This window comes from Tamandua tetradactyla, chromosome 15 (assembly GCF_023851605.1).
Source record: "Tamandua tetradactyla isolate mTamTet1 chromosome 15, mTamTet1.pri, whole genome shotgun sequence".
Classification (NCBI taxonomy): domain Eukaryota; kingdom Metazoa; phylum Chordata; class Mammalia; order Pilosa; family Myrmecophagidae; genus Tamandua; species Tamandua tetradactyla.
Window position 1 is genome coordinate 45,396,487 of NC_135341.1, and position 16,552 is coordinate 45,413,038.

The 16,552-nt window shown below is 38.1% G+C and overlaps 1 protein-coding gene across 11 annotated transcripts in view; it reads left to right on the top strand.

Annotated features, from left to right (window-relative positions):
* The window catches only part of ULK4 (unc-51 like kinase 4), a 749,242-nt gene that overhangs the window by 96,301 nt on the left and 636,389 nt on the right, over positions 1–16,552 (top strand). For all 11 annotated transcript variants that reach the window (XR_013162830.1, XM_077129714.1, XM_077129713.1 and 8 more), the window contains one exon: positions 4,461–4,539. Coding sequence is in view for 10 of the 11 variants with exons in the window: in XM_077129714.1 (XP_076985829.1) it covers positions 4,461–4,539 (79 nt within the window). In the remaining variant the exon portion in view is untranslated. The remainder of the gene's footprint in view (positions 1–4,460; positions 4,540–16,552) is intronic.

Sequence of the window (16,552 nt, forward strand, 5' to 3'; positions counted from 1 at the left end):
ACATTGCTAATCAAAACCAGTGATCAGCATTGGATTGCATACCTCCGGATCTTGAGATAACTTGGTCTTTATATGCCACCCTGGCACAAGCAAGCTGCACTAGGAGCCAGAATTGAGTACCCCACTGCTGCCTTCTACAAGACTGGGGGATGGGCAATGGTAGCTGCTACACAGAAAGTGAAATCCTCTGGTATTTACTGCAGTTTACCAGCCTGTTCCATCTGCTTTTCCTTGGATGCTGTACAGTGTTTTACTAAACTCTGAGTATCAAAATAGTTGACAGTTCCTACCAGTTTAGTAGTTGTTCTATTGTAGGAACTGATTTGTGGAGCTTTCACAATTCTCTTCCTTAGTATAATATTTTTGAGGTTCATCCCTGTAGCATGATTCAGAACTTCATTGTTTTAAAGCAGGGTTTTATTGAAATAAGTTCGCATAACATATTATCCACATTGTTTTATTGCATAACAATATTCCATGGTATGGGAATATCAAATATTGTTTATCCATTTCTCAGTTGATGGTTATTTGGGTTGTTTCCACATTTTGTTACTACGAATACTGCTGCTGTGCACATTTGCATGTAAGTTTTTACTTGTCTTCCCTCACTTTATCTTTGAGTTCTCAAGCCTGACATTTAGCCCTGCTCACTTTATTATTGGAGATCTCTAGTTAATTTTTTTGAATTTCAGCAATCGTATTTTGAAATTTTTATTCACTTTCTTGTTCTCTGGTCCTTTTTTCTACCTGCTTATGTTTGCTTATATACCATCCTTTTGGATTTGAGGATAGATAATAGGATTATAAAAACTCTTGTTCTTGAAATAAAACTTAGGGCTAATTATTAATATTGAAAGCTAAACATGAGAATTATAAAAAAATGTCTTCTTACTGCTTTAACCTGTGATTCACTTTGCTTCATGGTCCTGTTCTTTACTGCTATTCAGTCTTCAAATACCTGGTTATCTTTGGTTGTTAGTTTATATTTATGAACAAGTGATTAAATTGATAAACAATAGAAATGGGTAATATAAGTTTTCTGTATGCACGTGTAAATCTGTTTCTCCAGCAGCCACTCCTCTAAAGGTAATGGCTGGTGTGGGATTGGATGAGTGTGTTGGCTGGTTTGCTTTGACGTTGGGAGCCCAGCTGGCTGAAAAAATTGTGAGTGTAGTTTTTCCTTCAGAGTAGAACTGACTTTCCTCTTTGAACCCTTTCCCTGCTCCACTGTCTCTGGCCTCCACATCCACGCTTGTGTCTTAACCCCTAGTTAGATTGTTTTGCAGGAATAACTTTCCATTTTTATTCTAGAGGCCAGGGTGTTGGGTTTATGCTTGTACTCTGAGTGGCATGGGAAGGACGTAAGCCCTAATTGGCTCAGTGTTCCTTGTGTAGTCCTGTTGTCAGTAGCCCTGATGATTGTGCGGTGGCTCATCCTTGCTGTGCTTTAGTTTATTTCACATCTGTGAGGCTTCCTTGGTAAGCTGTGCTTACCTCTGATTTTAGATAGGGATTCCTGCTGTTCTTTCTCTGTTAGACTAATTCTATTTATGTCATCTAGGATTTCCTCAAATTTTTGGATTCATTTTCAGCCCTTCTTTTTTATTCCAGTTATCATGTTATTAAGACATTTTTGTTTCTTACTTTAGTAGACTCTAGAAGGACCGAAAAATTGGGTATCAATCTTCTGTTTGCTTTCATGAACAAGAGAATGTCTTATAAGTTTTGACATGTGTTATGGTCACATGATTGTGGTTCATGGCATTTCTTATTTGATGTATGGGATATATAGCAGTGCGTTTAAATTTACAAGTGTGTTGGCCGTTTGGGTTTATATTTGTTATCTACTTTTATTGCATCATCATAGTGAGGTCTGGTAATTTTGCCTTTGGGAATTTTACGAATTTTTCTATGTGGTCTGATATAAGGTCATTTTTTAAAAGTATGTTATGAATGTAATAAATTAATAATAGGCAGCACTTTCAGAACAAATTAATTGTCAGACACTGTGGTGGTCTCTTCACATGCTTTATCTGCCTTGCTTCTTAGAACAGTTTGATGAGGTGGGTACTGTTGTTTGTCCAATTTACCCACTGAGGTAGCCAGGGTGGTGAAGGATGGGCAACTGCCCCAGGGTCCTCTGTCGAGTTAGGGCTGTAGCCAGTCCTGGACCCAGGACCTCTGATTCCAGAGTCTTCGCCATACTCTATATAACTTCCCACTGAGTAAGTGTGGCCCATGTTTGTCACGTGCAGCCTTTCACATATACTTCTGTTGCTTTGAACTTAGTTTTATTTTGGATTGCTTGAACATGGAGATATGCATTCATGTTTGACTTCTTGCTCTGCTAGGGGGAGAAGATTGTTTCCCTCTACTATTGGTTTACCTTGTATGCTTTGTTATTTGATATATAAAGATTAATGTATTTTGTCCTTGTAGGCCATACCATTTTTAGTTTAAAGAGAATCTTTTTCACATTTAAAGCTTTTAGTCTTGATTTCTACTTTGTGGTTTACACAGGAAATCCTGCTTCACTTTTGTTTGCCTTGTGAAACCATACTTTTTCCTACTCCTTTCCTATTAATGCATGTAATTATATTTGCTAAACAAACATTTATCAAAGGCCTACTGTGTGCTGTGTTGAGCAAGATTAAGCTCTGCCCGTTTATGGGCTGGCGGGGGAGACATATAACTAGTGAACAATTGAATAAGTCACTACAGAATTTTAGATCTGCTTTTTCTAACATAGCCACTAGCTACATGTAGTTATTTAAATTTAAAATTAATTTTAATGAACTGAAATTACATATTTAGTTCCTTATTTGCAGCAGCCATATTTCAAGTGATCAATAGTCACCTGTGACTTGCAGATACCCTATAGACAAGTGTAGATACAGAACATTTCTGTCTTTGCATGAAGGACTGTTGGAAAGTGCTGCTTTAGATGCTATCATGGAAATGAGCACATCTCTGCAAAAGGGCCTGTCAGGCATTAGGGACACCAGAAATAGTGACATTGAAGAAGAAGAAACCTAAATTATGAGACAGAGCCAGCCTTGTGAGAGCATTGTATATGGGGTAGAGTTGTATTTTGATTTTTTGGTATAATCTGAGAGCTGTTGTTGCTATTATTGTAAATAGTCTATAACTTAAAAATATAAAGATTTTTAGGTAATATGCTTTCTTTTGTTCTAAAAGAAATTGTTTCTGATGAAATTGGAGAAAATATTTGACATGCGGTAATACATTTTTATTTTAGTTGAATAAATCTAGTAGCCAATATTTAATTTTGTACTTTGGAAAACAACTCAGTGTTTTATAAGTATTTTGGGCTTGTCTTTGAAAGTAGATAAATCAGTTTTATGTTTTTTAATCTTCTAATTTATTAGTGTAATTTTGGAAATAAGCATTTGTTTTACGATTATCAAAAACTTTAGAATTTAATCCAGGTGCTCCAAGGATCCTGGTACATACTGGCTATGCATGCAGGAAGTACAGTCATGTGAAAGTTGACTTGGCTGTAGTTGCAAGACTGCTATGTGGCAGAACTCTGCCTAAGTAGGAGCTTTCTTTTGCAACTCTGCAAAAGAAAGATCCAAAGTGATCACTTTTAGAATATAATCTTTTTATTCTGAGGCAGGATGCTAGTCATACAAATGCCAGAGCCGCCTTTAATCTGTATAAGTTAAGAGATTTGAATGCTTAATTCAAGCAGTGTTGAAATTCTTAAGGAAAAGAAAAAAAGAGGCTATCTGGCTAATGGGCACAAGGATTATCCCAGAGAATGTACACGCATCACTAAATAAGAATGTGGTTTTTATCAATTTACATGCCATCTATTTTTTTTCCAGTTGAGTGAAAAATACACATTATATATATATATATATATATAAAGAATGAACTTCCTACATGAAATAATTTTTTCACATCAGACCAAAAACAATACCCTAACTAAAACTGGTATATATTAAAATCAAATAATTGTTGCAGGACTTATGATTACAAAAACTTCTATTAAGGTGAATATGTGTAAGTGCTCTGATAGTAACTGTTCACTACTTAGGTGGACATTCTTGGTCCACTAACAAACAGAACGGCCCTGTAGTCAGATGCCTTTCTGCTCAGAAATAAAGAGCTAATTGCCATTTCCCTCTTTTCTTTGGCTAAGGCTTTAAAAATTTCTTAATTTTCCACTTTACTATTAAGCCATGAGTTGTTTAAATATTGTGACAATTACAAACAATGCTGCAAAGGGTGTTGTTGGTCATATCTTTCTGCATGCACAAGGGAGAGGCGCTGGGGTTGTATACGTGGGCGAATGTGTGCTTGCCCTGTCGCAGTCGGTTTTTTTTCACGTTCTTGTGTCTCATACTCATAATTATGTAATGTTAACTAACTGGGGTTAGTTTCCTGGGTCCCCCACTGTTTCCTTCAGAGTGTCTTTTTTTGTTGATTTACAGAAGGGCCAAGGTCGCCCGGGTGATTGGTTTGCTGGCCTCGCACGTGACTGAGCTCCAGGAAAATATACCTGTCATTGAGGTAATTTCTTTACTACTCGAAATGTTATCAGTGACAAAACAATTGCTCTTGATTTTGTAGTTTAGAAAGTGCAGCTTTCCTTGACGTCACTTAATTTTTCATTGTCAGGTGGTGACAGTAGTTATAAAATAACCCTAATAGACCTTTGGGCTTAAGCACAGCAGCTCATTTACACCATATTCTGCTATTGAAGGTGGTGTGGCAGAGTTACAAGGCTTGTGTTACGCTAGTCTTTGGTATTTCCATTATTTTTGGATAAGTCTTATCTCATTACTACTTGTTTTACAGTCTACCCTACATTTTATTGTAATGAAAGTGCTTTCTAGTTAAAGCATAGCTCATAATTCAAAATAAAATTCTTTTGGCATTTTACTTTGAATTTAGAGTTTTCATCCTCACCACTTTGTTAATTACTTCTGGCAAGGATCCCAGTGTTTAATGGGCATTCATGCTTAGAAGATATTTTCTAACATCAGTCATTTCTTCCAAATTTAGTTAACCAATAATTTCAAATCCTATGAAGCAAATGCCCCAATTGTATTGTCTGTTTGTGTGTCCTTACACACTAAAAACTGCTTTCTATCTATCCAGTTAAAGTGCATTATACTTTCTTGGTAAGAGATTTTCATCCCTTGGATTTGGAGAGACTCAAAAGTCAAAATAGATTAAAAGAAAGACACAACTCCTGATGGGAGGAGGAAGTGGTGAAAAAGTTCTGCAGTGATGGAAAATGTTCTATATCTGTCCTGTCCAGCCACTAGCTAGAGCAGTATCTCAGCTGGTTCTGAACCATCTGGGTAGGAACGACTGGAAGATTAATTTAAGCTCTCTGCATTTCCTCTGCCTACAATTACATCTCTATTCTCTGCAAACTGTTAGATTGCTGAGCTACCAAAGTAAATGTCTCTAAGTCCAAACTCTTCCATTCATTTTTCTGGAAACTAAATAAATGAATTGTGGCCTACATAATCCCTGATGTTACCCAGCCTAACTAGCAGAGATATGTAGACTAGATTTTTCTCTGAAAGACCAGGCAGATGGAGCAGAATCACCAGGCAGATGGGAAGGCTTAGGAACTCAAAGTGCTCCTTCTTCTAACAATGCTGAGCAAAGGGTCTCCATTGAGACAGTGTAGGAGCAAGAAGAGCCTATGGCCTGGCTGGGACTCTGGGCGCAGGAATTCCCAAGGGGCTGGGGCTGAGCAGAGGGTGTCTGCAGTAACCTGGGACCTGTCAGTCATCCTGGGTACTGTGCCCAGCTCTCCTTGACTCTGTGCCTTTGGCCTCGTCATCCTGGTGACTGCTATTGCTGCTGCTTCTGCTGCTGAGAGCATTTGGCCTGGTAGTTCTTAAACCACATTTGTCCTTTGAGCTCACTCAGGTTGCCCTCTCTGGCCTTGCTTGCCTCTTTGCCTAAACTGGGTACCTTGGGTCTCTAAGGATTTCTCCAACTCCTATTGCTGTTTCTGCTTGTAAACATTGTATTCCTGATACTGCTTCCATTGTGTGGAAATGGTTTTAATTCCTGAGGTTCTTGTATCCTTCAATCAGGCACTACTCTTTTCCTGGGTGTTTGCTGATGTTTTATGAATTTGAGATACAAGGGTTTGGAAAATATCATACTTAAATTGTTTAAAAAATGACATAGAATTAAGAGTACTATCAACCAGGTTCCATTGGATAATGAGTTTAAATAATAACTTCAAGTTTTGCCAGATGCTCTTTTATGCCATCTATTGTTTGTTACCTTTTACATTTGTTACTTCAAATATTAAAGAGCTACTGGTTGTGATAATTTAAGTAGCCACAAGAGGTCACTCAAACACTGGAAACAAAGTTTTACAAGTTTAAGAATTTATCTTTGAACTTCCATAAGAAGCAGGATCTCTGGAGGCTTAGCAGGTATACATGATGCTGCTTCCTCTTTCCCCAGTATTTAGAAGTTTATGCTATGTAAAATCCAGTTTCATTCCTTTGATGGTTATTGCCATGTGAGAGGAATGAAAGCCTCTCCAAAGGAATGTACAGAGTGAACACCTTGCATGTGATCCCAGGGGATTGGGAACCCTGTGGAGCCCTTTGGTGAAGGCCACGTTTTCTGTAAAACTCACAATTGGGTGTTTGTAGATAATTATCTAGTAAATCTTTAATAAAATTACAAGTGCAAGATGAATCCTGATTTCTCTAGTAGGTTTACTAACAGTGAACAATAAAAATTGTGCCTGAAGCTCTTATAAGCATTTTAAAGGTAGAGGACCTCATAGTATCATTCATCTTTGTACCCTCCCAGTGCCCAGCCAGCAGAATAATTTGTGTATTTGAAGTGCTCAGTCAGTCTGGAAGGATTTAATACATGCTTGAAAGAATGACAGGAAACCATATATGGCTATATAATTTGTTACAGAGAAGAGATGGAGAAATAATCTATTTTAACTCTCTTTATGATATACTTTAAGCCTCTTTTTTCTTATTCTGTCATCAGTAGCTATAGAGAGAAATGGTCATGAACTCTTGTTTGCATTTAGACATGCTTACTGAACTCTTCTTTATATTTTCTACAGAAAAATAAAGCCAACTATCTAAACTTTTCTTTCTGGGTAACATGTTTACCACTTTATAGTTATTGTGCTTCTTAACAGTGTGTTTCTTAACACACTAATAGTGTATGCTTTATCTACCATTTCTGCCTCCCTCTTTCTCTTTTTTGGGAGTGTAGGGGTTAGGCTATTTTAAAGAATGTCACAGACATTTTTTCATTTAACTCATAAATACTTCAGTATTTATCTTTAATAGAGAAGGATTTAAAAAAAATATTACCAAAATGCCATTATCACACTTAACAAAATCAGCAGTGGTTCCTGAATATCATCTAATAGTCAGTTTTCAAATTTCCTTAATGGTCTCTGTGCTGGTTTGAAACTTATATACCCCAGAAAAGACATGTTCTTCTAATCCAATCTTGTGGGGGCAGGCCTATTATTGGGTGGGATCCTTTGATTAAGTTGTTTCCATGGAGATGTGACCCTTCCCATTCGAGGTGGGTCTTACTCTGCTTACTTGGAGTCCTTTAAGAGAGGAACATTTTGGAGAGAACACAAATATTTGGAGATGCAGAAGGAAAATGCCCAAGCAGATGCCAGAAGTACCCAAGAAGATGAGAGAGCCATATGAAACTAGAAGCCAGGAGAGAAGGACAGCAGACATCACCATGTGCCTTCTGTGTGACAGAGGAATCCAGATGCCAATTGCCTTTCCTCCAAGAAAATATCCTCTCATTGGTGCTTTAATTTGAACACTTTTTATGGCCTTAAAACTGTAAATTTGTGACTTAATAAATTTCCTTTTTAAAAAGCCAATATTTTTGTGTATTATTACATTCTAATAACTTGAGCAAACGAAGTAGTCTCATATATGTTGTTTTGTAACTTTTTTGGATTAGGATTATAGCGGTTTTAATTTAAGTGATGTGACTTTTAAGTTTGGTAATTTTTTTTTTTTTTTTTTTTTTTACTTTTTTTTTTAAAGAGAGAGGGAGGAAGGGAAGGAAAGACAGAGAGAAGGAAGGAAGGATGGGAGGAAGAAAGGGAAACATCTTTAAACATTTTCTTGTTTTATTGTATTTTGTTTGTTTGTTTGTTTTTTACATGGGCTGGGGCCGGGAATCGAACCGAGGTCCTCCGGCATGGCAGGCAAGCACTTTGCCCGCTGAGCCACCGCGGCCCGCCCCATAAGTTTGGTAATTTTTTTAAAAGACATTTTATTCAGAGTTATGATCAGACTACTGCATTTAGCAATCAAAAACATAAGTGGTAAAAATAAATCTACATTAAAATCTTTTGTTGGAATGCTTTATACTATCCACAAAACAGAAACAAACTATAACCTGTTATACAATTAGTAACAAATACAATCCTCAAGTTTTTTTTGCCCATACACATGAATATTGTCTAAAACATATCTTCTTTGTGGTAGCTAGGCCTTAATACCACTGTGCTTGGCAGAGTTCATAAATCTTTTTTAACTGGAACTTCTCTGTCTCATCTGTCCTGCTAAGCTTTGTTTCCTGGCGATAATTAAAACCTTTTACAATGGCCATAGAATGTACCATTGCTGGAACTGGCATAGCCATCTTAGTTTTGTGGTTCAGCAAAGTCTTGATTTCTACCACCGTAAGGGCCAGAGCTTCTGCCTTCAAACTTTCTCCATCATGGGTCCAAAGTTTGAAGACTAATTGTTGTAATTGCCAAAATCATTGCAGTTTCAATCACCTCTGAAATTGGTTCCATCCTTGCCAAATCCATTGTGGCCATCCGCACTGCGACCATAGCCACCACCACCTTGGCTGCCACCACTGAAGCTTCTTCCGTGACCAGAGCAGTCTTTGCCACCAAAACCACCTCCATGACCACCACCACAGCTTCCAGAACCACTTTTATTCTTTGGCTAGATAAAGCATTGGTCTTTTAGAGCTTTCCTTACTTCGTGTATAATATTTCTGAATGGAGATCTTATCCATACAGTTACGGCCTCTCTTCTTGCTACTGCCTCAGTCTGTCACGATTTTATTCAATTTGGTTTTCTCATTATGCTCAAAATAATCTCTAGGTGATGCTCATCATTGTCTTTGTCATACCACATGCAAAGATCTTTCTCACAGTTTCATGGGAACCTGGTCTTTGAGGGTTTTCTCTTAGGGCAGCCTTTGGTTCCATAGCTCTTCTGTCTACTGATATGACCTTGCGTTGGTGGCTGCATCTACCTACTCCATGGTGACATGTGACAAACCCACAGCTTCTGGAGGGCTTGGTGTTTGGATCTCTAGTTACCTTTCAGTCTGTGAGTGTTCCCTGTTGATCAAATAGTGAGTTGTTTCAAAGCTCAACCCTCTGATGAAGACCTTCCATAGCTGTCCAGTCTCTTTGGGAGGCTCTGACTTCGACCTGATGGAAGTGGAGGAGAGACTTTAATGATGCTTCCTCTGTGGCATCCACTGGTAGAAAGGTCTAGTATTTTTTTTTTAATTAAATTTTATTTTTTTAAATACCAAAAAACACCTAACAAATGCAAACATTCTTATTTTGATCACTGTATTCTACATATATAATCAGTAATTCACAATATCATCACATAGTTGCATATTCATCATCGTGATCATTTCTTGGAACATTTGCATCTATTCAGAAAAAGAAATAAAATGAAAACAGAAAAAAAATTTATACACACCATACCCCTTACCCCTCCCTTTCATTGATCACTAGCATTTCAGTCTACTAAATTTATTTTAACATTTGTTCCCCCTATTATTTATTTTTATTTCATATGTTCTACTCGTCTGTTGACAAGGTAGATAAAAGGAGCATCAGACACAAGGTTTTCACTATCACATTGTAAAAGCTATATCATTATACAGTCATCTTCAAGAAACATGGCTACTGGAACACAGCTCTACATTTTCAGGCAGTTACCTTCAACCTCTCTATTACGTCTTGACTAACAAGGTGATATCTGCTTAATGCATAAGAATAACCTCCAGGATAACCTGTCGACTCTGTTTGGAATCTCTCAGCCATTGACACTTTGTCTCATTTCAGTCTTCCCCCTTTTGGTTGAGAAGGTTTTCTCAATCCCTTGATGCTGAGTCTCAGCTCATTCTAGGATTTCTGTCCCACGTTGCCAGGAAGGTCCACACCCCTGGGAGTCATGTCCCACGGAGACGGGGAGGGTGGTGAGTTTGCTTGTTGGCTGGAGAGAGGCCACATCTGAGTAACAAAAGAGGTTCTCTTCGGGGTGAATCTTAGGCCTAATTTTAAGTAGGCTTGACCTAACCTTTGTGGGGTTAAGTTTCATATGAACGAACCCCAAGACTGGGGGCTTAGCCTGTAGCTTTGGTTGTCCACACTGCTTGTGAGAATATCAAAAATTCAACTTCAGGAAGTTGAATTTCCCTCCTTTCTCACCATTCCCCTAAGGAGACTTTGCAAATATATATATATATATATATATATATATTTTTACATGGGCAGGCACCGGGAATCGAACCCGGGTCCTCTGGCATGGCAGGCAAGCGTCCTAGGCTGCTGAGCCACGTGGCCCGCCCTGCAAATATTTTTTTATTCACTGTTCAAATCACTCTGAGATTTACCAGGGCATCACTCTAGACACACCAACAAAATCTCATGCTCTACTCAAGGTTCCATGTACTTATGGTGTTCAGTTAAGCTGTCTACATAAGTTATATTAGGAAATGCACTAGTCAAAATATAAATTTTGTACCAAATAAACATTTTTTGCTTTAGTCTCACACATAAATTGCGTTTTAAAATATTAATTGCCATCTATTTTCAGCACCCTGCAGTAATGACATTTCTTTGTTCTTCCTCATGCAAAAACATTTTTTAAAATTTGTACATTTAGTCACTATCATTATACACTGTAGGCATTCCTAGATGCTACCATATCAGTTTTTCTTTCTTTCTGATTTCATTTGTGCCCCCAGCCCTCCTCCCTCTATTATTCTTAATGCAGCTTCATTCAGTGTTTTACCATAATTGTATTACAGTTAGGTAGTATTGTGTTGTCCATTTCTGAGTTTTTATGTTCAGTCCTGTTGTATAATCTGTATCCCTTCAGCTCCAGTTACCCAATATCTTACCCTATTTCTAGCTCCTGATGGTCTCTGTTGCCAACGAATTTCTCCAAGTTTATTCACTAGTGTCAGTTCATATCAGTGAGACCATACAGTATTTGTCCTTTTGTTTCTGGCTAATCTCACTCAGCATAATGTCCTCAAGGTCCATTCATGTTGTTACATACTTCATAACTTTATTCTGTCTTACAGCTACATAATATTCCATCGTATGTACATACCACAGTTTGTTTAGCCACTTGTCTGCTGATGGACATTTTGGCTGTTTCCATCTCTTCGCAATTGTAAACAATGCTGCTATAGACATTGGTGTGCAAATGTCTGTTTGTGTCCTTGTCCTCATGTCCTCTGAGTGATGGTATTGCTGGGTCATATGGCAATTCTATATTGAGGTTTTTGAGGAACTGCCAAACTTCCTTCCACAGAGTTTGTACCATTTGACATTCCCAGCAACAGTGGATAAGGGTGTCTCTTTCTCCACATCCTCTCCAGCACTTGTCATTTTCTGTTTTATTGATAATGGCCGTTTTGGTGGGTGTGAGTTGATATCTCATTGTTTTTTTTTTTTTTAAATTTTTTTTATTTATTAATTAAAAAAATTAAATAAAAATATTAACATATCATTCCATTCTACATATACAATCAGCAATTCTCAATATTATCAAATAGTTGCATATTCATCATTTCTTAGAACATTTGCATCATTTAGAAAAAGAAATAAAAAGACAACAGAAAAAAAAAAGATTACGCATACCATACCCCCTACCCCTCGCTTTCATTTATCACTAGCATTTCAAACTAAATTTATTTTAACATTTGTTCCCCCTATTATATATTTTTATTCCATATGTTCTACTCGTCTGTTGATATGGTAGGTAAAAGAAACATCAGACACAAGGTTTTCACAATCACAGAGTCACATTGTGAAAGCAATATCATTATTCAATCATCATCAAGAAACATGGCTAGACTTCCTGGAAGATGGCGGCTTAGTAAGACGCGCGGATCTTAGTTTCTTCTCCAGGACAGCTACTAGGGGAGTAGAAACAATACAGAAAGCGCCCAAAGCCACAACAGAGATAAAAAAGACAGCGTACCCCATCCTGGAACGGCTGGCTGGCTGAGAGAAGCAGCTCGGGTGAGATCACCGACGCGCGCGGGCCTCACCGGGCGGGGGGCAAGCGGCCGGAGTCACTCCCTTCCCCCTTCCCGGGCCAGCTGGGAGAATTGGAGAGGCGGTCCCCTGAAACCAAGGCGGCTGGCGCCCACACCACGCGCGGCCCCCCGAACCAACTGAGAGAATTGGATCGGAAATCCCCAGGCCGCGGAGAACGGTGACGGGTGGGGGAGGCCCCTTCCAAACCCGTGACTCCCGGGGAACGTGCACTCTCTCGGGCGGGCGGCTGCCGCTGGCGCCCTCCCGCCACGCTTGTCGCCCAGGGCCGACTAGGAAATTCGGACGGGCTCTTTCCCGGGCTGCGGCGACCAGCAACCCTCCCTGCGTTCGGACCCCCGGCTGGCTCAAGCCGCTTCGGCTAGCGAACCCCCCGGACGGCGAGAGTTTTCCAAAGTTTAAGGTCCCACAGCACCTTTTACTGGTGGGACCCGCAGACAAACGTGTGCCACGAGCGCCACCTACTGGGCAGGATAAGAAAAACAGAACCCAGAGATTTCACAGGAAAATCTTCCAAACTTTTGGATCCAATACCCAGGGAAATCTGTCTAAATGCGCAGACGCCAACAGAAGATAACGGATCACGCTCAAATAATTGAAAATATGGCCCAGTCAAAGGAACAAACCAATAGTTCAAATGAGATACAAGAGCTGAGACAACTAATGCTAAATATACGAACAGAAATGGAAAACCTCTTCAAAAACGAAATCGATAAATTGAGGGAGGACATGAAGAAGACATGGGCTGAACATAAAGAAGAAATAGAAAAACTGAAAAAACAAATCACAGAACTTATGGAAGTGAAGGACAAAGTAGAAAAGATAGAAAAAACAATGGATACCTACAATGATAGATTCAAAAAGACAGAAGATAGAATTAGTGATTTGGAGGATGGAACATCTGAATTCCAAAAACAAACAGAAACTATCGGGAAAAGAATGGAAAAATTTGAACAGGGTATCAGGGAACTCAAGGACAATATGAACTGCACAAATATACGTGTTGTGGGTGTCCCAGAAGGAGAAGAGAAGGGAAAAGGAGGAGAAAAACTAATGGAAGAAAATTTCACTGAAAATTTCCCAACTCTTATGAAAGACCTAAAATTACAGATCCAAGAAGTGCAGCGCACTCCAAAGAGATTAGACCCAAATAGGCGTTCTCCAAGACACTTACTAGTTAGAATGTCAGAGGTCAAAGAGAGAGAGAGGATCTTGAAAGCAGCAAGAGAAAAACAATCCATCACATACAAGGGAAACCCAATAAGACTATGTGTAGATTTCTCAGCAGAAACCATGGAGGCTAGAAGACAGTGGGATGATATATTTAAATTACTAAAAGAGAAAAACTGCCAACCAAGACTCCTATATCCAGCAAAATTGTCCTTCAAAAATGAGGGAGAAATTAAAACATTCTCAGACAAAAAGTCACTGAGAGAATTTGTGACCAAGAGACCAGCTCTGCAAGAAATACTAAAGGGAGAACTAGAGTCAGAACCGAAAAGAAAGAAGAGAGAGGTATGGAGAAGAGTGTAGAAAGAAAGAAAGTCAGATATGATATATATAATACAAAAGGCAAAATGGCAGAGGAAAATATTATCCAAACAGTAATAACACTAAATGTTAATGGACTGAATTCCCCAATCAAAAGACATAGATTGGCAGAATGGATTAAAAAACAGGATCCTTCTATATGCTGTCTACAGGAAACACATCTTAGACCCAAAGATAAACATAGGTTGAAAGTGAAAGGTTGGGAAAAGATATTTCATGCAAATAACAACCAGAAAATAGCAGGAGTGGCTATACTAATATCCAACAAGTTAGACTTCAAATGTAAAGGAGTTAAAAGAGACAAAGAAGGACGCTATATACTAATAAAAGGAACAATTAAACAAGAAGACATAACAATCATAAATATTTATGCACCGAACCAGAATGCCCCAAAATACGTGAGGAATACACTGCAAACACTGAAAAGGGAAATAGACACAAATACCATAATAGTTGGAAACTTCAATTCCCCACTCTCATCAATGGACAGAACTTCTAGACAGAGGATCAATAAAGAAATAGAGAATCTGAATATTACTATAAAGGAGCTAGACTTAACAGACATTTATAGGACATTACATCCCACAACAGCAGGATACACCTTTTTCTCAAGTGCTCATGGATCATTCTCAAAGATAGACCATATGCTGGGTCACAAAGCAAGTCTTAACAAATTTAAAAAGATTGAAATCATACACAACACTTTCTCGGATCATAAAGGAATGAAGTTGGAAATCAATAATAGGCGGAATGCCAGAAAATTCACAAATACCTGGAGGCTCAACAACACACTCTTAAACAACGAGTGGGTCAAAGAAGAAATTGCAAGAGAAATTAGTAAATACCTCGAGGCAAATGAAAATGAAAACACAACATATCAAAACTTATGGGATGCAGCAAAGGCAGTGCTAAGAGGGAAATTTATTGCCCTAAATGCCTATATCAGAAAAGAAGAAAAGGCAAAAATGCAGGAATTAACTGTTCAATTGGAAGCACTGGAGAAAGAACAGCAAACTAATCCCAAAGCAAGCAAAAGGAAAGAAATAACAAAGATCAGAGCAGAAATAAATGAAATTGAAAATATGAAAACAGTAGAGAAAATCAATAAGACCAGAAGTTGGTTCTATGAGAAAATCAATAAGATTGATGGGCCCCTATCAAGATTGACAAAAAGAAGAAGAGAGAGGATGCAAATAAATAAGATCAGAAATGGAAGAGGAGACATAACTACTGACCTCACAGAAATAAAGGAGGTAATAACAGGATACTATGAACAACTTTACGCTAATAAATACAACAATTTAGATGAAATGAACGGGTTCCTGGAAAGACATGAACAACCAACTTTGACTCAAGAAGACATAGATGACCTCAACAAACCAATCACAAGTAAAGAAATTGAATTAGTCATTCAAAAGCTTCCTAAAAAGAAAAGTCCAGGACCAGATGGCTTCACATGTGAATTCTACCAAACGTTCCAGAAAGAATTAGTACCAATTCTCCTCAAACTCTTCAAAAAAATCGAAGTGGAGGAAAAACTGCCTAATTCATTCTATGAAGCCAACATCACCCTCATACCAAAACCAGGCAAAGATATTACAAAAAAAGAAAACTACAGACCAATCTCTCTAATGAATACAGATGCAAAAATCCTCAATAAAATTCTAGCAAATCGTATCCAACAACACATTAAAAGAATTATACATCATGACCAAGTAGGATTCATCCCAGGTATGCAAGGATGGTTCAACATAAGAAAATCAATTAATGTAATACACCACATCAACAAATCAAAGCAGAAAAATCACATGATCATCTCAATTGATGCAGAGAAGGCATTTGACAAGATTCAACATCCTTTCCTGTTGAAAACACTTCAAAAGATAGGAATACAAGGGAACTTCCTTAAAATGATAGAGGGAATATATGAAAAACCCACAGTTAATATCATCCTCAATGGGGAAAAATTGAAAACTTTCCCCCTAAGAGCAGGAACAAGACAAGGATGTCCACTATCACCACTATTATTCAACATTGTGTTGGAGGTTCTAGCCAGAGCAATTAGACAAGAAAAAGAAATACAAGGCATCAAAATTGGAAAGGAAGAAGTAAAACTATCACTGTTTGCAGACGATATGATACTATACGTCGAAAACCCGGAAAAATCCACAACAAAACTACAAGAGCTAATAAATGAGTACAGCAAAGTAGCAGGTTCCAAGATCAACATTCAAAAATCTGTAGCATTTCTATACACTAGTAATGAACAAGCTGAGGGGGAAATCAAGAAACGAATCCCATTTACAATTGCAACTAAAAGAATGAAATACCTAGGAATAAATTTAACTAAAGAGACAAAAAACCTATATAAAGAAAACTACAAAAAACTGCTAAAAGAAATCACAGAAGACCTAAATAGATGGAAGGGCATACCGTGTTCATGGATTGGAAGACTAAATATAGTTAAGATGTCAATCCTACCTAAATTGATTTACAGATTCAATGCAATACCAATCAAAATCCCAACAACTTATTTTTCAGAAACAGAAAAACCAATAAGCAAATTTTTCTGGAAGGGCAGGGTGCCCCGAATTGCTAAAAGCATCTTGAGGAAAAAAAACGAAGCTGGAGGTCTCGCGCTGC